We start from the raw sequence: 23,829 nt of genomic DNA, 5'->3' as shown, positions 1-23,829 counted from the left end.
AGCCAAAAATTATATTTAGTTGCAGCTGGAGGGGGGGGGGGGAAGAAATAAACCAGAAGAAAAAGAATAAATAAAGTCCGAACCCTTCAGAAATGGAACAAAGGAACAACAAAGCACTTAGGTTGGTCCTAATCATCTGCAAATGTTGATGCAGTCATTAAATGTAGACTGCATAGATAAAAGTTACTCTTCTGTCACTCCTTTTATCTCTACCTGAAGCATTCACTTTCCAGTCAGGTTTCTGTGTACAGGCCATAAATATTCAGCATTTTCTGGAATAGTTTTTCCCCAGTATTTGCTTGTTTTCATCTAAGCTCTCCATATGCCAGAAGCAGCAACAATAAAATGCTGTGAGCTGGAGGTGTGCATTTAGGTGATTTAGCCTTGGATAGCCTGCAGAAGCCTTATCTGACCAGGTCTTAATAACCCTGTGATGAGGAGTGAGCCAAAAATAAAATTAAAATCTCTGTGGTTTAGGGATGGAGGAAATGTGAAAGTGCTGCAGTCAGTGGTGGGAGCAGCTCTGGTGATCTGTGCTGTGCCCTGTGGGACAGGCCTGCAGAGCTTGGTCCTGTGGCTCAGGGGGAATTAGCTGTTTGTCAGCAGCTCCAGGGCTCTGAGGCCATTCAGGAGAAGCTGGGGAGACATTTTCCAGGTGTTCCCCTGACTGCAGCCTTGGGCTGGCCACAACACGTGGCCTTGCCTAATTATTGCAGCCTGAGAGAAAACGCATTATTTGGAGTCTTTCCTTCTCTAGAAATGGACAAAGTTGTTCTTGGGCAGCTCCCACTCCCCGTTTTGTTGTTGGCTGAGTGTCCTCACGGGGAATAAGTAGGGAAAACTGCACCTGTGCAGTGCTGTAGGGATGCAGGCACAGCAGCCTGCCTGCAGAGCGAGCCATCAGGGGCACAGCAAGGTGACAGAAATACTCAAAATGTTCCCTTGACTTTGTGCCGGAGCATCTGAGTTGGATCCCTGGGAAGGGGGAGGTTGTGCAGCCCTTTTGTGCTGGTCAGCTGCTCCTTTTTTTAGAGACACATCTCCTTGCACGGGGCTCTGAGATCAGACCGGAGTCCTGCTGACTCTCCTGGGGCTGTGCAAGCCCAGCCAGAGCCCGGGATGAGGCAGGATTTTGTTTGTCCCCGTGTCCCTCTGGGGTGGGATGGGGGCAGTCTGCAGCAGGCAATGAGCCGTGGGGCTCGTGTTACCTGTGGGCAGCACAGTGACACCTGTGCAGGGGACACCTGGGGGCCTTTGCAAAGGTCGCTGAAGGTCCATGGAAAACAGCCCGTGAGTGCCCATGAAAAAAATTCATGCAGCAGTTGGCTGCGGAGTGTTTCACTGAAGATAGCGTGCTGTTATCTTGCCACAGGTTCACTAAAAAAAGTATTTGTGTGTTTGTTTTTCTGCTCTCTCCTTCCCTATGATTGCCTGGCCTTCAGTGGAATTTTGGTTGCTGTTCATTACTTCAGTTCCCTACTCAGAGGATGTAGTTTTTATTTATTCTAGTATTCTAATTTGGCATCGGGAAGAAAATAACATTTGACCAGTAAGAATTAGAGGCAATAACTTTTTCAGACAACTAAGCCTTTGAAAATTAATTTTTTTTTGTTCAGTTTAATTTCATGAGTGCACAGTTTCTATTACATGTAGGGCAACTAGATTGCAGCAGCTGTAAAATAAACAACATATTTTAAGCCTTTAATGTGTTATTTATGAATGCATTATAGGTGCAATAATTCACTTACAGGGCTGTTGCGACAACAGCACCTTATCTGAAAAATGGGAATTTGCAATATGAAATAGTTAATTAAGAATAAGAGAATAAACTGAGAAGGTCCATATGGATTGACAGCACTATCAGAGTAACAGGCCGTCTTTGTATGGGTCTGAGCAGCTCAGAAAATGAGAAAGCCTGATGGAGGCAGGAAAAGTCTTAACTGCTAGAGAAACTTAGAAATCAGTCTGGTGCCCGCAGGTCTCATCTGTCCTAACAGAATTGTTGGAAAACTTCTTGGACTTTGCAGTCCTGATTTGGAGAGAATCGCAGTGGTAAAACAGAATGGGATCTGTTACTGTGCAAAGGCCAGCGGAGAACTTAATCCTGCATGGGACTTGCTGGGGAGAATCAGAATACATTTGCCAGATGCAAGATAATGTCAAGTAAATATTTAAAGCTGTGATGGCACCACAGCGTGTTAGAGCACAGCGAAAGGCACCGAAAGGGAGTGAAATGCTTCCAATTCAGGCTGCTCATTCCAGTGAGGGGAAGCAGTGTGCAGATTTACACGGGATGCAGTGCTCACCTCACAAGTAACACCCAAGGGCAGGCAAACTCCGGTGGTTGCTGAGGAGTGGTGGAGACTCTCCGGTGGGCTGTAAAGACTTTACCACCTTTTCTCTGCTTCCAGCATCCGTTCACTGTGGCTTTGCAGCCGTGGTGCTTTTGTGCTGTCACCTTTCTGCGGGGTTCCTGTGGTGTGGAGGAGTTTTGGTCAGTGTTGGGTGCAGCTGCATTGTCAGAATGCAGCCAGGGTGTAGATGCTGAGTACACCTGGACTCTCCAGAGAGCCTGCTCACCTTTTTGCTGTCAAAATCTCCTCTGGAACTTTTGTCTACTTCCCCTTTTGTTGTCCGACTGCTTCATTGGTGCTGGCTGTTCAGTGCTGCACATAGCATCACAGAGTGGCTTGGGCTGAAAGAAACTTTAAAGGTCACCTCGTCCCAGCCCTGCCACAGGCAGGGTCACCTTTCACTAGCCCAGGGCGCTCCCTGCCCAAGCCTTGGGCGCTTCCAGGGATCCAGGGGCAGCCACAGCGTCTCCTGCAATGATGGAATCATTAAGGTTGGAAAAGGCCCCCAGGATCTTGGGGTCCCACCAGCTTTGGCCCATCACCATCTTGGTGGGTAGCCGAATCACCGAGTGTCATGCCCGGTTGTTTCTTGAACTCCTCCAAGGACAGTGACTCCACCACCAACCTGGGCAGCACCTTGCAATTCCTCACCACCCTTCCAGGGAAGAAGTTCTTCCTGATGGCCGTGCTGGGGACAACATGGTTTGTTCCTGGTCCTCTGTCCAGCCTGAGCTTTGGCCTCTTTCTGCCTAAAACTTCAGTGAAATTCCCATTATTTTCACTTCCTGGAGAACAGCTAGATGAGATACAGTATGCACGCAACCTGTCAGCAGCACAGTTTATGTTTTGTTCACCCACAGCTGTTTCAAGTGCCCTTCCAGGCTACTGCCCACAGCGGGACACTTTGTCTAGACATGATGTGAAGCTAAAGCTGTTAGTCAGAATCTATTAATACACGATATGCAAAGCATTCCTGGAGAGAAACTTCAGCGCTGAAATGTCAGATATGGCCAGGGGAAGCTCCCTTTTGTTGTGTTATCTGATGGGAGAGGAGAAGTTGTGCTGGGCCAGGGCAAGGTCTGAGCCCCAGTGACACGAGCGGCCTGACCCAGCAGGGCTGCGGAGCTGAGCCAAGCCCGTGTCAGCCCCTCAGCTGGGAGCACAACAATTACAGCCATACCTCCAGTCAGAAAATCGACAGAGCCATTTAATGTATGTGAGAGTGACAGTGAGTCATCTCTGATCATTGTGTTTAGCAGCCTGGAGATCCACAGGCAGTCAGGACAGCCTCCATCCCACATCTGCATGACAGCTCAGGACAAGGAGAGCAGCTCAAAGTCACTGCCTGCTGCCTCCAGAGAGGGCTTCTCACAGGCTGGTCGCAGAGCTCTGGGACAGGTAGGACCATTCTGGGCTGGGATGGCACACCTGGCATCCCCAGCTTTTCTTTTTCCCCTTTCTAGTGTGGAGGCAAGCAGGTGCATGCAATAGCAAGCACAGAAGTCTTTGTCAGTTGTGTATCTGTTGTGAAATTTTTAGATGAAGGCAGACTAAAGTGCTGATAAAATTTTGCAAAACGCTCTTTGGGATTTCGGTTCAGGAGCAGAGTTCAGGGGTAGAGTGGAAGTTACTGACTAGTAAATTTAAAGGTAGGAGGAGAGAGGTGGGTTTCCTTGCAGCCTGAAAAGACCTCGTTCCCTAAATGAATTCTTTGAGAGGCTGTTAAAAATTCATTTCAGGTTTTCCTGTAGTCACTTGGGGTGCAAGTGGGGTTGTGGGGGCTAATATTAAAAATACTCTGAGTGCTTGTGTGGCGTCCAGGGCAAGGAGCAATGGAAGGACTCTGGGCACTGGTGATTGGGAATGGTGCAAATGCTGCTGAGAGCAGTTTGTCTGCTGGAGCTGTCCACAGCAGTGCAGGGCTCAGCAGTGAGGGTTTACAGGCCCTGTGTACTCCAGCGTTTGTTTTGACAGTTGTTTGGGCCAAACATTCAGCTGCTGCAAATGCATCTGTGACTTTTCTTGATACCTTTTTCTTTACCTGGAGCCCTTGTGAATCCACGCGGTTCAGACGTTTACAGCAGCAGCACCCTTCCCATGTTCAAAAGTTTTTCCATCAGCTTTCAGAATTAATGTTTTAATTTCTTTGGAGGTGTGTAAAGTCCCAGTAGGCATAAATTTGGTAACGACACAAAAATAGGGACTTATTAGAAATATGTGTGATTTCAAAGCAGTGAAAAGTGAGTGTGGTACCCCGAGGCAGCTCCCCAGCAGGGTGCAATGTCCTTAGTTTGAACAGAGTAGCTTTTTCTTTCTTGTACGAAGATAAAGGCCACTTACTGCCTCCTAAAAAACAGAAACTAATTTATAGCTCAGTGTTGAAACAATGTCTTTTTTTCTAAGACACACATTTGTCTCTGCTAACTTTGATAGACTGTTGTAAGCTAGAGGACTGCAGCATTCACTTCATGCGCTGGAATGTGAAATGTGATGATTTTTTTCTTAGAGCTCTGCTGTGCTTGCTGCCTTGGGTTGTTTTTTATGTCATTTACGGTGGTGAACATCAATGCGAGCATATTATGCAATGTAGTATAAAAATACACAGAGGCAATAAGCTCCGCTGTTATTTCTGCTCTAACAGAACTACCTTATTTGATCATTTTGCCTTTTGATTTCTGGAGAAGTTAATTCCAAATAGTGTGTTGCATCTGGAGTGTTTGTGTGGATGTTTGTGTAGCAGCAGGAGCTCCTGGTGCAGAGCTCCAGGTGTCTCCCATAGCTGGCAGTGGATGGTACCTGTGTAGCTCAGAGGGTGGCAGCCACCCAGGCATGGAGATCACCTTGCAGACACCTGAATTTCATGCCAAGCTGTGTGGAAATGTGTGCTGTTTTGTAAAAGATCTACATTTCCTTTCTGTATTGTGACCCTGTCACATTGTCCTTCCCCTTGGTGACAACGTGTCAGTCAGGAGTGAGTGCCCGACACGCTGGCCCTGGCTGGGCTGTTAGACCAGACCAGTGATCTGCTGGGCCGGAGTCGCCCAGCGCAGTTATTTACGGTTTGACTTAGCGCACTCTTGGGTTTTAACTCTTTTTTGGCGGACACACACCACTGAAATCCCTGTTGGGTCAGGCTGCAGCGTGCCAGCACTGTGGGGTTCAGGGGCGAGCACAGACATCTCTGTGCACTCAGACATCCCTGGGAGGTGCTCTGAGCTGCAGCTGTGGCAGCTCCCCTGGTCACCGTGGTCATCGTGGTCACCCTGGTCACCCTCTGTCCCTGCCCGGGCACCCCGCGGTGACCCGAGCACGGTGGTGGGCAGAGGCGGCCGGAGCAGTGAGGCGCAGCAGCTCCTGCCAGGCTCTGCAAGCCCGGCCCAGTACCCCTGGCAGGGTGTGTGGCTGGGGCTCTGCAGAGCCCAGGAGGTCCTGCTCACCCTCTGCCCACGCACGGGGCAGGAGGGCTGCCAGGACATCGCCTCGGAGAGGAGGGAGCTGGCGGGCTCAGCTTGCTGTGGTGAGGCTTGCACAGTTCCTGCTGCTAGCTGCTCTCTGTAGAGGTTGGCACCTGGGCAGGGAAACCCTCCCTGCTCCATGGGCAGCCAGGTTGCTGCGCAGTGGCTGCTCACAGCCAGGGAGCAAAACCCTGCCCTGCTGTGGCTGCCCCTCTCGCCTTGCCTTCAGCTGACCTAGCAGCTGGCTCAAGGAACTGAAGGCTACCACCTGAAGTTAAAATAATAATATCATTTAAGGCCATACTGTGCGAACATTATTGTAATTCTGGTGCACTTATGTTGCTGGTACAGAGCAGAGATGCAGGGCAGGGCGGGGGGCTACCAGGGCAGTGTACAAAAGGAAGCTGTAGGGAAGCTGAGAAGGATCTCAGTATGCACAACATCTGCTTGGGCTCTACTAGTGATCATTTAGGTGGACAGGAAAACAGGCAGTTCAGTCTCCAGTTAATTTGTCTTGTTGCTGATTAAATTGGTGAACAGTGAAAAGCAAAACCCTTCTCTGTATTTACGCCGTGTTGTAGCTACACCGAGTAACAGTGAGAGCGTAATTGCACATGGGTTACTGCAATGTCTGAAAGGCTTTAGGTTTGTGTAGAGAGGGGAAAAAACATTTTCAAGTACAGTTTCTAAAACTGTGTCAAGTGCAGGCTTCTGAAGTGCAGTCCTTTTATTTCAGGAAAGGGGGGAATGGGGTGTTGTGAGTGTTGTTCCTCAATAGATGGCTGTTCAAGTGGATATAATAACACTGCATGGCCCAGACGGGGGGAAAAAGAGCTGGCTAACTGTCAGATTGTTGGAGGTGGATTATTCAGCCACAGCGTTGGCAGCTGGGCTGGGGAAGGCTGCTCCAGCAGTGGCTGCTGCAGTAGGTAACACACTAAACAGAAATGACAGGGTAGGCAGAGGGTTCTGGCTGTGAGAATCATAGAGCCGAGTAGTAGTTTCCAAGGTGGTGTAACTTGGCTGGGTAAATTTTTGGGGTGTGCATCAAGTGATTTGTGCAAAATGACCTGTGGTGGGAATTCAGCTTAACTGAAGCTTAGTCTAAGAAAACAGTGTGAGAAAATATCACAGCCTTTCATTTGTCTGTTTTAAAATTGAACTGTTTTGTGTACATGTGTGTTTGTATATAGGGACCCTCTCTGCATAAGCCTAATCTTTAACCTGTTAAAAATATTTTCCAACCTTAAAATGAACAGTGATGTTAATTTCAGGTTAAATTATATATTTTTTTTTTCCTGAAAAGACTTCTCTGCTGTTCAGCCTCTGTGTGCATAGCTCTTTGCCCCTTTGGGTGGGGTGCTGAAGCAGAGCAGGGTCCATGGTTCTGCTGCTCCCCAGGGCTGTGAGAACACTCTCTGCTCCTCTCCGTGGCACACCCAGGATTTTGGCTTCTGCTGATTGAGTTTTCTGTGCTTTGCTTTGAAAAATTTCCTCTGAGGCCATTTCTCTGAACAGCTCTTTCTGTAATGAGTTTGAATTTCAAAACACTCGATTTCTTGCATCCTTCCTTTTGTTAATCCTCAGTAAATGGGGCCAATAATTGGGAGGTGTCACCTGTCCTTTTGTGAATGGTGCTTCTGTTCTTTTCTGCTTCTTCCAAGAGAAATGCCCGGGAGCTGCCACTTCCAGTGACAGTCTCTGAACAGACTTCCAGGCTGCTGTTACCTCCTGCTCCCCAGGGGCCTGGCTCATCCTTTCAGATTTCCAGGAGGGATGCAGTCTATTATTTGATGATTTTGTTGCCATTTTCAGGCCATTTTTCCTTGTTTTGCTCTTCCTAGAGGATCCTGATCTTTTCGACTTCTTTCTTTGTGTTTTTGTTGTTTCGTTGGGTTGGTTTTTTTTTCTTCCCAACTCTAGGGAAGTTTGTCTCTTTGCAGCCCAGCTGTTCACAATGATGCTCCGTAGATAGGAAGAAAAAAGGCATTCCCACTTCTCTCTACTCCCTTATAATTTGAAACTATTCTCCCAACTCCAAATGGGGCTACATTAATAATGTAATTCTCATAAGAGCTATGATACACAATTCTAGTATTATATAAACAGCAAAGTACAGCTGTCCAAAGCTTTCAAAAACTGCTAGCTTCCCACTCATCCTGGACCTTTCTAGTAGGTCTCTTGGCACCTTCTCCTCTGCATGCCTGATTTCCACCACACTTGAAGGATATTCTCTTAGAAGCATCGACGTTCTATGCTTTTTCTCCTAAACTTCGTCAGTGAAGAATGCAAGTTCACTGTAGTGACACAAATTGGCACAATGATTTTTAAATTTACCGTGAGCTGGTCAGAGTGGGTTTTACGGTAGACAGGGGCGAGTGAGGATTTTATTTCCATCTGGAGTTGCTGTCCATCTCCTCCTGTGTTCCGTGATGCTCCTGTCCTGGGTTGGTGGAGCAGAAGGAGAAATGTCTGCTCCAGCTGCTGGTGTGGCAGCCACAGCTTGATCCCAGGAGCCAAATCCTTGGTGGCCATGCAATTTGTCTGGGTTATCTCCTGCAGCTGGCCAAGCAGGTCCTGTGCCCAGTGTCCTCCCTTGAGCCCTGCAGTGTCCCCAGTTCCACCCTGGTGTGCTCCCTGTGCCTCCTGCTTCCCATGCACACACTCCACAAAAACAATGAGCGCCCTGTGAATTACTGTCTTGTCTGCTGTGCTGCATGCACCAGCCCACCTGTTTGGAGAGCAGCCAGCTTGCATTTATTTTAGCAGATGGGAAAAGCAGGAAACCACTCGGAACAGGCAGAGAAGAAATACTCATTCATTCGTTCGTTTGTTCATTCAGGGGAGAGCACAGCAAAGCACTGAGCTGAGCTGCAGAGTTCAAATCAGAGTGGGCACGTCTGGCATGGCAAACCCGCGGTCCTGATGGCTGGGAAGGGAAAGGTGCTGGGTCTGCACAAGGGAGAGTGAACTGGGGCTGTTCCTTAGCCCCTGACGAGCAGGAGTGTGGATCTGCTGCTCACAGCTCAGTTGCAGAGGCTGACAGCCAGCCCTGCCTGCAAACTGCAGTTCTCCCAAAGCAGGCTCTCACAATCGCAGAATTGTTCAGGGAGGGAGAGACCCAGAGACCACTGAGCCCAACCATTTCCCCAGCACTGCGGTGTTCCCCACCAGGGCGCGTCCCCAGGTGCCACACCTACACTTCACATCTTTTAAATCCCTCCAGGGGCTGATTCCTGGGTCGCCGGGCAGCTGATCTCGCTGCCCAGCAGCCCTGCTGTTACAGCAGTGTTTCCTAATACCAAACCTGCACTGAAGCAGCATTCTGCTGCTGTCACCAGGCTTGGGGCAAGCCACTGATGTGCTGGCTCTTCCCGTTTCTTCCCTTATTATTCCCTGCAGCTGCAGGGTAGAGCAGGACGCTCCTTGTGCTCCTGATCCTTTAACCGAGGCACCAGAGCCTCCCTCACTTGCCCTTGGACTTCTTGCTGGAACTGCATCGCTGCGCACCTGCACAGTCAGTAAATCCTCAGTAAGTACCAGTCTGAGGCTGTACAGGATGGGAAGCTTTCTCTGCACGCCAGGAGCTCCAGCCAAGGCAGCAGATGTCCCCGAGATGTGGGTCCAGTCTGCATCTTGACCCTTCAGTTCTGTCCTTGCACGTGGGTGAGGTCCAGCTGTGTCCCTGAGTGGGGGCAGAGCTCTCCCAGGACTGTCTGCTGGCACAGGGGTGCCTGGAATAGCTGGGAGATAAGGCTCCCTGCAGAAATCCTGGTCCCATTTCCACAGGGGAAAGAGGAGGTGCGTTCTTAGCAGCATTTATCAACAAATTTTTGATGTCGTGTGTCTTTGTCTTTATTATCCGCAAGGATCTAAATGCAGCCTTATCTGGGCTAGTCTTTTCAGAGGATAACAGCCTATTACTGCTAGCAGTTAATCCAATTACTCTTTTAGGTCAAGGGGGAGTGTTCTGTGCTAATATTTTTGGAAGATCTAAAAACAGTTCTGTGTGTTGACCCAGAGCATGCTTCAGAATTTTTTCAGCAGATTAAAAAGTTGAGAAATTTCTACATGTGTTGGAGGAAACATGGTTGGAAGTTAGCTGTCGGCTTTCCATTTCGCTCACAAGACAGTCACTCATTTAAAGATATTTCACAATGGAAAGTAGTTTCAAATCAGAAAATGAATCACTGTGTGAAATCATCAGAGCAATTCTTTGATGTGGGAATGAAGGTGGAGCTGTGCAAACCTTAAGAATTAATACGGCATGAAACGTTTTGCCTAAAGTGGGTTTCGTCCATATAATTTTGGCTCAGTTGGCTCCTGGCTCTCTAATAAGGATTCCTTGGAGTGTCTCAGCAGGGGCTGTGCTGTAGTTGTGTATGGGTTTTACCCACACTTCTGGGGGCCCAGCCTCTGGCAGAAACGTGGCTGTAATAATGAGGAAGACTGGTGATCGACAGTGCCTTGAAGAATCAGAAGGGTTTTAATAACTAAGGAAAATAACACAAAAACAAAACAACAAAGCCGAGCACAGCACAGAGCCAAACTCCTTGCTTGCTACAGCACCTCAAAAAGTGTGGAGTTCCTTTGTTCTCTCTCTTTAGTACTTAACAGCTTAGGTGGGCCTTTTGGCCCTTGGCCCAATGAGTGTACCAAGAGTCTTTGAGGAACACTCTCAGAGTCCAATCCACACTTCTGGGCTGGCTCCGAGCCAACTGCAAGGAGAAACCCACGGAACTTCCCAGCTAACTTCTTAACAGGTCAAAAGGTAAAGTGAGACTCTTTCCCTGTTTGGAAGCACCTGCTGGAGGTGTAGGGATCGCGTGCCCAGAGCTGTGAGCTAAAGCAGGGGGCAGCTGTGGCCTGGGGAGGAGCAGCCCAGCTGTGTGTGGGCTGCGGCAGCTCTCAGAGGGGTTTGTCCCACTGCAGGTGTGTCCCTGGGAGGGCCATGGTCACCCTGCAGGCTCAGGGCTGGGACACTCTGACGCTGTTGTGCACCACATTGACACGAAGACTCCGACTGCAGAAGGCTGAAAATTACTCCTTTGTTCTTGGGATGTGTCTCCCGTTTTATCCTATTTCACACAGACCAGTTGGATTGGTGACACAAAGACAGACCTCTTCACTCACATTGGTCAGAGCAGAGGGACAGCAAGAAGTGGTCGCTCCTAGGGAAAGAAATGTGAACAATTTGCCCGTTACAAAAACATGTCTCTTGTTTACAGAAAATTCCCTGAGAAAGGAATTTCAGGAACCGAAACATCTTGGGCACAAACCAGGGCTACAACACTCCACTCCTCCTGCAGGCTTTGCGAGGGGGGGATTCCTGTCTGCTGCTCAAGGAGTGAGGAATCTGTGGGGTGTGCTCCACAGGCTTTGGTCAGTTTGGGGCTGCTGGGGTGGGGTTGGGCTCCCGTGGGTGCTGCTGGGGTCACACACGGCGTCTGTGTGGGGTGGGCAGCCCTGCAGGGCAGGGCGGATGTGGAGGGGCAGCTGCCCGTGGAGGTGTTTGTGACACTGCGGTCACAGCAGGGCTGGCACCTTGGCTTTACCACGAGAAGCATTCCTTGGACATCAGTCGTGGATTTTAAATATTCCTGTGATGTTTATGCCATAAATAGGATGTTGCCATCCCTTTCCCAGCAGACACAGAGAAGCACTCACAGGCTGAATCCCTAAAGCCTCAAGTTCTAATAACTGACTAATTTGGATCAGCAGTTTGAGAACTCATTAGTTGAAGGGGTTTGCTTCCCCTGGTGCCTGAGTTATTGGAGACAGTTACTGCCCATCTCAAAATTATGTTCTATTCATGCATGCCATAGAACTGTCCTTTAATATCAGTTCAGAAATAAGCACAGGAAATAGTTGCCACAGAGGAAATTTGTAGAATTGGTTTGAGAACAAAAGAGCGGGCGCTGCTTCCCTGTGAGAGTGAGGGAGCTGGGCTGTCCCTGGCAGCCTCTCCTTGTCACAGACCCCGTCCAGCAGCACTTACAGATGTAATGAGAGTTCATTTTTGAGCCTGCTTTTAAATCTGAAAAAATCATCTAAAGAAAGTTGTGTCTTTCACAAGGTATTTTTGCTGCTTTGTTTCTTTTGGTTCGAAATAAGCTGGTGTGGTGCCTGGCTTTGGTGGTGTGTTGGGGAGGAAGGAGTGATGCAAAATGAGGGACTCCAGAAATGGCTTGCTGTGAATAAAAATTAGAGAATTGGCTGCTTGTGCTTCCTGTAATATATGTCTTCATTGTGCAAACTCCAAGTCAGAGTCAACCAGACTTCAAAGTTGGGAGCACACAGCTGCAGGCTGAAAATAAGATTTCTGGGAGATGCAGAAGTGCCAGGGCTGTTTGGTAAGAATACTTAATCAAGATTTTGGCAAAGCTTAGTAGTGAAATGGTTTGGATAGACTGTGTTGTCATTAAGAGGTTCTGAGTGTTTCACAACCCCAGAATAGATTTTTTTTCGAGTAGCTTGCAATATTGTTGTGCTCTGAGTTTATTATGTTGTGCAGGTGGCTAACAAAAAAAAAAAATAAATCACACCTTCAGCTGGGAGAAATTAGGAGGAAAACAAAGCACTGATGAAAAGGAGCAAAGAGAAATTTTTACTGCATGTGTACCTGAGAGATTTTCATCAGCTGTCTCAACTAGGAAAATGTTATTGCAGCAAAGTACCCCGCTTTCCTACCCTTCCTTGTCCTACAGGCCGTCACTTGAAGCAAGTTATTTTAAAGAGGGTTTTTTTAGACTTGTTCCTGTACGGAGCTGAGAGCAACTTGATAGCCTAATGTTTTACCCTAAAAGGGGGAAAAAAAAAAAAGAATCCTGCATATCTCTAAACAGCCCCAGGGCTGGGTAACCTCATGTGTGACCTTTATTTCCTTTGGGAAATAGAGGGTGAGGTGAGGGAGGCAGAGGATGGAGGAGATGCTCAGGGAGCATTGCTGTCCTGTGTCCTGGAGGGGACAGTGACAGTGGGGAGGCATTGGCTGCTGCTCTCATTGCTCCAAAAAGTCATACTGGGAGAATGGGTTTTTTTCCTCCCCTGTGCCAAAGAGAAGGGACTTCCTTCACTTCGTGGGTGCAGGATTTGGGAGGTGCTGTGATGCTCTCACGGCATGAAGACCTCGTGTGTAGAGACATGACTTCAGTCCTTCCAAAATGCCAGAAAAAGAATAATTTATTGTGAGTGTAAGCGTCCTGGGGCTCGCAGCATGTAAGACTAACCTGACTGTGAAAAGTTAGGGAACTGAGGAAAATTCATGTTTCAGGTAATGACCTCAAAAGTTCATTCAAGGAGTGAATGGATCCATGGAAGTTTAATTTTTTTTTTTTGTGTTAAATTGTGTTATACATACAAGAACAATAGTCCAACAGGAACAGGAGGATTTATTTTGCCTGGATTTTATTTACCCTCTGGTTGCTACAGCCTGTAGCTAGCAGAGCTGAAGCCTCTCTATGTAAAACCGGGGGGAAAGATATTTCCTTACAGCTTTATTAAACTCTGAATTACATCAAAGATTATTCAGTTGGAACCCGAGCCAAGGCCTATGGACAGGGTTGATGTTATGGTTTCTGGCAATTCTGGATGGGACTGAAATGCAGTTGGACGTAAAAGAAAGACACAAACCAGCAGTCTGTTTAGCTGGTGTGTTTATATAAAGTAAACATGTTTGAATTTATCTTGAAAAACATCCTGGTGCCGGCAGCCATCCTAGAGATCACTTTCTCTCAGTAAAGCTTACAGGAAGAAGAGATTTTTTTTTTTCCTACTTGCTTGTTGACGGCAAGATTTTGTTAATGTAATTTTATTATTTTATTTGTGCTAAAGAATCTGCTACAGGGTGATATTTAGCAAGCTGAATGTTTTGATTAGGAAACATAATAGTTACTGCAGCTATTTTATATTTACTGCTAAGCAAATTCATTTCGTATACACAGTTGCTGTGGGTTTGGTCTCTGTAACAGTGTTCATCAAATTATGAGGGGAAGAAAAAAGGATTCCATTTTTTTAAGCTATGTAGTATCTGTGTACCACTCTCATCTGAGAATATACAAGTTCTTCAGCAGTATATTCATGACTTGTGTCCATGACATTTGTAGTCTTGTCCCTGTTTTGTTTGTGGGAAGATGACAGTGTGGAGCACCAATGTGTTCTGCCCACGAGGGTGGGGAGTGCAGTAGGATGAAAGGGGAAAAAAGAGATTATCTGCTGAAATACAAAGCAGAGACAGAGTGGGTGTTGAGGCTGGCAGGATGGTCCCACATGTACCTTCAGGAAGGTGCCAAGGAAATGCATGTTGGATTGTGCCTTTTTCTGACCCAGAGATGGGGCGTTTTAAAAACTTCTGTTTCATTTTCAGTCTCATGTGAAAGGTGAGACAATACAGATGTTACAATTCACACCATCACAATTAGAATGCCAAACTGTTTCTTAATTACAATCCTTTATTGGCCTTTTTTGGCCTATCAGCTTTCGCCACAAAATGCTATAAATGCTTTAAAGCCAATCATTTAAAATTACCCCTCATGGGTCCTAGTACAATGCACCTTTCACAGTTCTATTTCTCCGAAATATCCAGTCTATTGGCAAGGCCATCGTTTGGAACTTGTTTCTAGTTCCGTTCTCTCTCAACAATGTCTGTCCCATTCCGTGGCCTTTCTAAGTCAGGAGCTCTAATTTCAAAGTTTGCACGCGGGTGCACACGGCTGTGTGAGCCTTCTGTCAGGCTTTGGGAATTCCCTGCAAACCCATTTCCCACAAATGCAGATGTGCCCCAGTGCAGAATCCTTCTGTCTGCCCTGGAGGACAGCATCCCCGTGCTGGGGCAGAGTGTGTGCCAGGCTCCTCTGGCTGCCGTGCTCCTGTTCTGGGCTGGTGGTCCTGCCCAGCTGAGCTGATGGAAGCTCTGCCTGTGGGCTCTGCACAGGGGTGTGAGCAGATCCAGGCACTGCAGCAGAGTCTGCACTGGGGGAAACCCCGGGGGGCAAACCGTGTCCTCTGCTGCACCATGTGCTTTAAACACCTCTTTGGATCTCTGTTCATCCCCTAAAATACACCGTTTCTCTCCTACTCTGGTGTCACAGTAGGACAGGAAATAAAGATGCTTGGCTTCAGTCAGGAGGCAGTGGAAATCAGAGGGTTTTATTTACAATTCATTCAGCCCTTTTGTAACATCCTGTGCTAAGAAGACACATTTTTGGTCCATAGGGCTGACACCTCTCCCTTTGGCTCAGTAACAGAAATAGCAAACAACTCCTGTTGTCATGGGAAAGGAATATTGTTTACACAAGACTGTTTTGGGAAAAAGAAAACCTGTTGAAAAGTTTCCCTTGGGAAGAGCTCAGGCTCAGAAAGCATTGGGTCCGTGGTCTGGTGTACATGTGATTCTTTCACAAGTGTGGGTTTTGTGCCATTGGCAAAGCCATAGCAGATGCCTGGTGATATTTCTCCCTGTTCCAAAGTGCTTCTTCGTCATACTTTGGGCCACGAAACAATGAGGCAGGCAGCAGGAAGGTCAGCAGGAAAGTTCTATATTTAATTTTCTGACTCCATCTATATATACAATTCTTTCAGAAGGCACAAGATTGGCTACGTAGGTTGCCACCTCCTTGACTTCGTTGGTGGAGACCACCATCAGTCACCTTTCTCCTCCCAGAGAAGAAATATGTAAACAAAGAGATAATTGTAAAAATATACGTTGTTTTCTTGAGGCTGCGTGAGAACAAAACGTAAACCCTGAAAAGCGGGCGAAGTCAGGGCGACACTTCTTCGCAGTTGTTTGATAATGATCCTTTCATGGTCGTGCACTGATGATCTTCAGTCATCAGAGATGGCTGCCACCAGGTTTTTAAAGCTTTTTGCGTGGGATTCCATGCAGTTGGAGCTTGCCTGTGGGTGGTTCTTGGTGCCCGCACTGGAGGTCCTGCAGCTGTGATTTCCGTGGCTCCGCCAGGGTGTCTGGCTGTCACCACAGCAGGGAAAGGGACGCAGCAGGGCCGGGGGTGTTCCTCGTTTTGCAATACATTCTCAGCCTGACTTGAGGCCATTTATCACGGCAAGAAAAGGTTTTAGCTGTTCCTCCAGAGCACTGACAGCGGTGGAGTTATCCGTGCATCGTTCCAGCATTAGGGCTGTGTTGGTGCTGTGGTTCTTGGGGTTTGCTGCAGGTGTCAGGGCTGTGCCGGCCCTCAGAACCAGCACTCACTGTCACCTGCTGTCCTTCTGTGGCTTTGGGGTGTTCGTCACTTACTGTAGGTGTGGGTCCTGTTGGGGTGTACTCACATTTAAATAAATCTGGGTGTCGGTGGTGGTGGAGGACTGGTGATGTGTTTGGCACCTCAGCTTGCCTGAGATGGCACAGGGGCCTACGTAGAGGTGTCAGGCAGCTGCTTGCCAGATACTTGACAAACAGGATCCATCCTTGGAGTTGGTTTGCAGACACTGCGTGCTCCGAGCTTACACAAACCATTCCAGTTTGGAGGAGTGACCCTTCGGGACGTGTTGGTCCTTGGCTTATCTTGGGTGTTGCCTCCTGGTGACGACTGCCGGCAGCTGCCCCTCGGTGTCGGGGCTCTCAGTGTGTCCCCTGAGCACATCCTGCCCTTCCTACACGCCTGAGTAAAACTGGGGTTGTCAAGGTTGGGCATAAATGGCAGCCCAGACCTCCCGCTCCATTGACCTGCTGCTCGTTTTTGAACCACTTGTAGTTTCCTACTTGATCGTGCATCCCTTTTACTGACACCTTGTACAGATTATTAGCGTGGGTTACTGGTGCTGGGTGCAGTCTAACGAAGCAACAGCAGCCAAGGAGCAAAGTTTCTTTGGTGGATTAATGAGGCCTTGAGAGAAGGTGACTGACCACTGTGAACAGAGTGACTGCCAGGTTAAATTTACCACCCAGATACAACCCCTACCGGAGAAAAAAACCCAGTGCATGAGAATGCAATGGGATGATATTTGTTTGAGGGGATCCGTGTTTAAATCTAACAGGTTTCTAAGATGTCCACGTGTTTGCAGATATTTAGGAAGCAGTTGAATTGCTAGAAATAATGGTCAACGGTTTGAGAACCAAATAAACTGACCTTGTGCACACTAGTGCATGTTTTAGATTATCCTGTTAGTAGTTACTTTTCTTGTTACTGAAAATCTTGGATTTTTTTTTTTTAACTTTTGGGGTTTAGTTTTTGTGGGTTTTTTTTTTTCATGTAGGGTTGGGGAATGTTTGGGTTTGGGTATGGTTTTATATCTCTGTGTTATGCTATAAATACCAATTGGTGGTTAGAGGCTGTCTTGTGGAAAAGCAGCTAATTTTTGTTCATGTGAGATGATTTGTGCCTAAAGCTATGAGCTGAGGAATCTCACTATCTCTGTTATTAAGGCTGCATTTTTTTAGATAGTGGAAAAGTGTTTCAGTTCTTTCTGGTAATGTAGTACTTTGAGGTAGCTGTAACTTCCTTCATGCTATATATTTTATCTTCTTGCCATTTAATAGTCTGACCCCATTCAGAAGCATTTCAGACTGCATATCCTTTATGTCATTAATGGCAGTATTGATTTATAAGATCAACTTTAAAAATTACTTGCTGTTTTACAAGGAAACCATCAGAAGGATTAATGTGCTTTTTCTTTGTACATCCACTCTTCTGTCTGTTGAGAATGATGATGGAGTTCAATGTCACTGGATTATCCTTGCTCTGGGGAATGGGGGGGAATTGTACATCCTGATAAAGGCACAGTCTCCGTGCTTTGGGGAGCAGATACCTGGTCTGGCACTACCTGCAGCTGTCAGTGCAGACATTGCCCGTGCCCAGGCCATAAAAGCACGTCTGGTTTGCTTTCCTCCTAATCTGCATGGGGAATAGATAGAGGTGCTAGGGGAGAATAAAACAAACATAGGAGGGATCTGTGTTGTTTTTCAGAGCGGGGTGTTTTTCTACTGTTTATCGAAGCTGCATGAAACGGGATGAAGTGTTGAGGTTTACGAGAAGCATTGTTTATAAAAGTAAATGTTTTTTTACCCACCCTCCTATCACCATGACTAAGATACGTTGCACTTTAAAGTTTGTTTTCCTTCCTATTGAACCTTTCTTCCCCTCCTGTCTCTCCCCCTCCCTGACGTTATGTAGTTGATTTTATTCTCGGGATTGCTTTCCTCGAGCTCTAACTTGAGTTCATTTTGTTGTGTGGTGACCACAGTTATGGATGACGCTCCCCCTGGCACACAGGAGTACATTATGTTACGGCAAGATTCCATCCAATCTGCGGAATTAAAGAAAAAAGAGTCCCCTTTTCGTGCTAAGTGTCACGAAATCTTCTGCTGCCCTCTGAAGCAAGTGCACCTCAAAGAGAACACAGAGCCGGAAGGTTTGTGGCACTATGGATCCATGTTCTGTTTGTTTTATTTCTTTCTCCATGTATGTCCCCGGGTGTGCTGTGTGTCCCCAGCCTGTGTGGGTGCGGGAGCGATGCACTCGTGTCCCCTTGCTTGCCTGTCAGTGCCTGGTGCTCCCACGGGGCACTGTCACCTGAGCCACTCACGGGCTCATTCCGGGAGAGAACTGACGCTGCTTTTTCTCCAATAAAGTTTGTTTGTTTCAGCTCTCATCATTACACACTGCCCTGTTTTTTTGGCTGCCAAAAGCTGCTTGCTACTCAAACGGCATCAATTCCCAGCCGGGTCTTTGCAGTAACGTTTCTGAAGCTGCACTCTGCTCCAGGTCTGGCACCCAGACCCAGATTCGGCTTGTCCCCAGCACCTTGCACTCCATAAGGCTTCTGCATAGTGCTAGAGAATGCTCATGGCAGCTGTTCTTGGGTGAAGCAGGATGAACTTTGTATGTAATGCACGCCTGGTTGCATTTTGGGAAATGAAATGCATGCGGAGCAGAAAAAAAAAACCAAAAAACCCGAGTAGATTGTTTTCCTTTTCAGATAAAGCAAAGGTATGGTCTCTCCTCTATGCTGTGTTTACTGATATGAAATTGCCAATGAGGTATATCTCGTTCATCTGGTGTACATAAGATTAAGCTGTTTGAAATTATATTTCTTAATACTTTCTCCTATTGTTCCTTATGTGTTTTGCATTACTGCTTCATATTCCACATGGTAAGCCTTCTACTTTTTGCATAAGCTCCAGTATCTGCCAAGATAAATAATGCTGCTGCTGGTAGAAGTGTTTTAAGATGAAATATTCAGGGCTGGATTTTGCCACAGTCGAGTCTGCAGGAATGGCAGAGCAAAGCAGGTTGGAGTTCTTATTACAAATGACTTGAATTATTCTCTCTGTAATGATGGGCATCAGTTGCTGAGCTGTCACTAGTAGCCCAAAATATTTCAGTCAATTGCTTTCTTCTGTTTCAGACCCCGAATTTTGCATGAATGTTCTTTTACCACCTCTAGGAGATTTGTGTTCTTTAAAATAATAGTATTTTATTGAAATAGCCTTTATCATCTCACCAGAAATATTAACTCTGATGCACATTCTGGTTTAAGGCCTGGGGAGAGGTTTCTGGTTTCAGTGATGATGTAAGTGAATGTTAAAATTGGGGTTTGAGGAAAGTCCAGTTGTCCTCTCAGTTCTGCGGCTGACTTGATAGAAGTTGTGATTTCATGACTCAGTCCACACGAAGGACAGGTGAATCCTATAGCACTCCTCTGGCTTAGCAGACGTCATGGGTTTCTTGTCATCTGTCAGGGTTTGTGTTGTTCCTGTGAAGGGTGAGGCAATGTAGATGTTACTGTTTTCTAAAAAAAAATGCTACTATTTCTACCAAAAAAAAAAAAAAAAAAAAAAAAAAGATGCTACTATTTTCTGCAAATCTATCTTCTCCATTCCTGAGTGAATTCTGAGCCCAGAACCGTTCCTGTCAAGCTCCTCTAGGAAGATGATGGCAGCTGAGCTTCTGCAGGTGCTCGGCACGTGGTGTTTGGGGAGCAGGAAGATTCCACAGCCATGAAAGGCGTGAAAGGTGGGCCCCACACCTGGCATCCCTGACTGACATGCTGCGTTGTGAGTTCTCCACGTGCTGGTGTGGAACTCCAGCAGAAGCCTGTGGTTGTTTCAGTGGAACCTGCGCTGGGAGCTGGATTCCTGCAGAAGACTGGCTCTTAGCTGGGCTGGTCATTTTGGGGAATAAATGGCCAGCTGGCAGACATCCCAGTGGCCTGTCCAAGAGGAGCAAGGGAAGCAGAGCAATGCTGGGCCTTTCCTCTCCAGCGTCTCTGGGGGACATGGCTGGGGGATTTGGGATCTGCAGGGAAAGGCTCACACTGTGCAGGCTCTGGGGAAGGCCTGGAGCATCAGCGTGGCCCTGGCGCTGCCCGGGAGCCAAGAGTTGCTGCTCTTAGGTTCTGCATAAATCTGCAGCGTCTGTCTCCAGCAGCAGCTGTGTCTCTCCTTCCTCCGTGGCGTTCGGCACTGGTATTCATTCTCAGGGAAAGTGTTTGGTTCTGAGAGGAAGGCTTGGCATCTTTGATTGCTGTGCCCAGGGATGAATGTCTCTTCCCGTGTTTGTCCCTCTTGCTCTCCTCCAGGAGTGCTGCCCTCCTAGACAGGCACAATTAGCCATGGCCACACTGGCCTGTCCTGCCACCCCCTGAGGGGATGGAATTCAGAGGGGTGCCAGTTTTTATTGCCGTGTGATTTCCATGTGTTTCTCTGAAAGATATTGTCTCTGCCACAGGTGGGAGAGGGTCTGATCAGGAATCCCTTTAGCCTCTGCTGTAGCTCAAATTGCCTGGGCTGCTTTTATCTTGTTCTTCAGAATCTGTGAATTGCTTGGCCGTGGTGTTAGACCCCCTGAAAGACTCACGTGTGTCATCCTCAGTGGTTTCTTGGCATGAAGCTGGAAAATTTTTGATTGTGAGGTGATTTGCACTGTGCTTTCCATGCAAACCCAGCCACAGTCCATGGAGGTTAATGGAGTGGCTGAAACAAATCCTAGCAGAAATCCCTTCCAGCGTGAGCCCAGCAGTTAACAGCTCGGTTGTGCTGTTAGGATAAAGGAAAAAGAATGTTTGAACTTGTTACTGTGACATAAATTACACATTTTTGAAGGTACTGGAAAGTATGACAACTAGGAAGCTGTTAGCGAAGTTCTCCAAGTAAAATGTCATAATGGAAGTTCTCTGGAAAACTGCAGACTTGGAAGACTCTGCAGAGAGTTTAAAAATGCACCTTTTCAATCTGCTGAATAGTGGCATGGGAACACAGAGTAAAGCCTGCATGTTTCTAACTTTGCAACTCTTTTGTTCAGATGATGGATTTCCCTGCACCTTTTAACCACTTTCATACAGGGGTGGTGCTTGGGGAGCCTCATTTATCACTTCAGGATTTGGACACCCTAGGCATGTACGATGACACCAGGTAAAAAAAAAAAAAAAAGAAAAAGATTTTCCAGACTTTTTGTGGAGGCGTTTGGGGACTGTTCTGCTGTTTGCTGAGAGGCTTAAATGCCGCGTCACACTGGTGTGTCTGAGAGCAAAAGTGGGAATGCGAAGCTGAGACCCACGTTTCTTAAAATAATCTGCCTTGGTTTCTTGTTCTTTTCCCCACACCTTGCCCGCTTGCAGCACCGTCTTTGTTCACACGCCTCAGATGCAGCTGAGGAAAAGAGGCTCAGGGCAGTTCCTTTGGAACCGGCCGGGAGGACACAGAGAAGCTCCCTGGCCCAGCAGCTGCAGCCAGTGTGGGAGTGGAGGAAGGAGAGCAGTAGGAAATCACAAAAATGGTGAGAACTCCCCAGGTACGGGAATTCCCAGCTGAGCCCCTGCCCTGAGGGTGCTGCCAGCCTGGGCTGAGCTCAGGTGGGTGCTGCCCTCCCTGCTGCCCTGGGCAGCTGGGGGCTGTGGTGGACGCTGAGCCGCTGCTTTGTGCTGCATCTCTCCAGCTTTGTTTTGTCAAAGTCATCCCACAGCTGACAATGTCATGGGTCCCTCAAAGGCGGTAAAACAAGCAGAGCTGACATCCTTACCTGGATGCTGGTCCTGTAGGCATTGGGCGTTATTTACAATTGCGTCCACGCAGCTGCAAAATACAGTGTTTTTGTAGCTTGCCTCAAGCCAGGAATGCACTGCTAACAGGAGAAGGGCCATCTGAAGTACATTTTGCAGCTATTTGTTCTCTTAAATAGTTTAAACATAAGCTGCTGCTGCTATCTCTGTAAAACATGGTTACATAAAAAGGAGTCAGCTCCTGGAAAACTAATTTGAGTTGTATTATTACATCCACGGAAGGGAATAAAATGAGAGAAATGTTTTTTAAAAAACAGCCATTGGTTAGTCACAGTCACACAGTCAAGAGTCTTGGACACTTGCCCATACTTCTGTTTTCATGTGGGATTTTTTTTTTTTTTTTTTTGCCTTTTTCTATTTTTTTTTTTTTTTTTTTGGTAACATTTAGTCTCCCTCCAGGCATACATAACCTTTTTACACAGAAAAGCAGACGAGCATGGCAAAATACGTGTTGGGGATGGGGAGAGGGAAATCTGGGATAGCAGCTGGTAATGAGGAAGGGCAGCTTTCCTCAACCAACAGGAAATCTGATTAGATAGAAAATGTTAAGGATGCTAATGTGAAGCAAAGCAGCTTTGTGGTTGCCCTTGACAATGGCTTGTTCCCTTCATCCCTAGCAGTGGAGTGGGGGGCAGAGGCAGTCGTGGGGCTGAGGCGAAGCTGGGATGTTTCAGCACATTGTGTGGAGGCTGCCTCTTCCACCTGCTCCGTGTGCATTGGCACTTTTTGTCACCAGCAGAAGCGTGGAGCCTTTCTGTTGTGATACAGAATGTCCCTTCGGTGCTCGGAGCATCGTGTCACCACTGATAACGCTGTTACTTGGCACTCTAATTATATCCTTTTCTTCTAGACTAAATCAGTCCTATTAGCCCTGCTCGATCCTTTAATTATGTTAATGCATGTGTATTTCTGCATTTTAGAGGAGAAGAGGAAAGAAGAAGGGGGAGGAGAGCTGTGTTTGAAATCAGAGAATTGTGAGAGGTTTTTAAACTTTGCGTATTGTTCAGAACTAAAAATGACTCTGTGTTCCAGCGAGGAATAATAAGGCTGAGCCACGTGGAGCAGCACAGTGTCCAGGACAGTCAGAGCAGCCCCACGTGGCAGTGGGACACCGGTGAGGAGTCACAGCATCTGTGCTGTGCTTCCCCGAGCTCAGGCTGAGCCTGGCCCAGTGCTGGGGGGCAGCCCCTGGTTCCTGCGCTCCCTGACACGGTCCTGCTGGAACCCATCCAGGCGATGGCCCCGTGCTGCTGAACTAACCACAGTTCATAAGCGGTTTTCCTCATGGCTCCTCATTTCAGGGCAGTGGAAAGCAAAGACGTGGTGTCCCGCTTGCTCTTGCCCTTTAACCCGTTCCTGCTGCGGCTGAGCTGTCCGTCCTGGAGCTGCTCATCCCGGGGAAGGCAGGCAGTCTGCTGTTGGCTGATGCTGGGCCCTGCAGCCCTCCGTGCCTTCCTCACCGCCCTTTCCCTCAGCAAAGCCTTCTTCTTGATTCTGCTTTTCCCTGCACCTCTCAGGCCCTCCTGTGGGGAATGTGGAGCTTTCACCTCGCCTTATTCCCAGGTTCTGGCACTGGCAAGGAGCAGCTGAGCAATGCCTAAGCCTTCTCCAGTACCAAATGAAAGTAAACTCTTAAATCCTGCCTGTCTGGGTCCACGTGGAGATGCTGCAGCTGTGGGCCCATCTCTGCAGGGAAGGATGACCTGAGGGGAGGGACGGAGACCAAAAGGCAAAGGTCTGCAGCTGCCACCTGTGGAACGGCTTTTTGCCCCAAAGAGAAACCGTCTTTGACCGAGTGATTAGCTGGTAACCTCCTGTTTCAGGGGGCTGGGAGGCAGTGGTGATGCTGCCCTCCTGCTTCAGAGGCTCAGGACATCCAGCAGAGCAGCTCGGTCCCGGACGTGGCTGAGCCCTCCTGCCCGGATCCTCCAAAGCCTTTAAACCCGAGATTACCTTTAAACATGAGTGCTCCCAGCAGAGTCACAGGGGTTGGGAGCTATTTA

The 23,829-nt window shown here is 47.7% G+C and overlaps 1 protein-coding gene across 6 annotated transcripts in view; it reads left to right on the top strand.

The window, feature by feature from the left end:
- Positions 1-23,829, top strand: part of FGF13 (fibroblast growth factor 13) — a 212,055-nt gene that overhangs the window by 94,227 nt on the left and 93,999 nt on the right. For 4 of the 6 annotated variants that reach the window (XM_066182205.1, XM_066182202.1, XM_066182206.1 and 1 more), the window contains exon 2: positions 18,011-18,178. The exons of the other annotated variants lie outside the window; for them this stretch is intronic. In XM_066182205.1, the coding sequence (XP_066038302.1) occupies positions 18,013-18,178 (166 nt within the window). In that variant the 5' untranslated portion in view covers positions 18,011-18,012. The remainder of the gene's footprint in view (positions 1-18,010; positions 18,179-23,829) is intronic. 6 annotated transcript variants of the gene reach the window in all.

The sequence above is a fragment of the Chamaea fasciata genome, unplaced genomic scaffold, assembly GCF_029207755.1.
Source record: "Chamaea fasciata isolate MVZ Bird 193981 ecotype frontalis unplaced genomic scaffold, bChaFas1.0.hap1 SCAF_4, whole genome shotgun sequence".
In the NCBI taxonomy this organism is placed as follows: Eukaryota; Metazoa; Chordata; class Aves; order Passeriformes; family Sylviidae; genus Chamaea; species Chamaea fasciata.
Note: the sequence above shows the minus strand (reverse complement) of the source record. Positions and strands in the feature narration are given on the sequence as shown.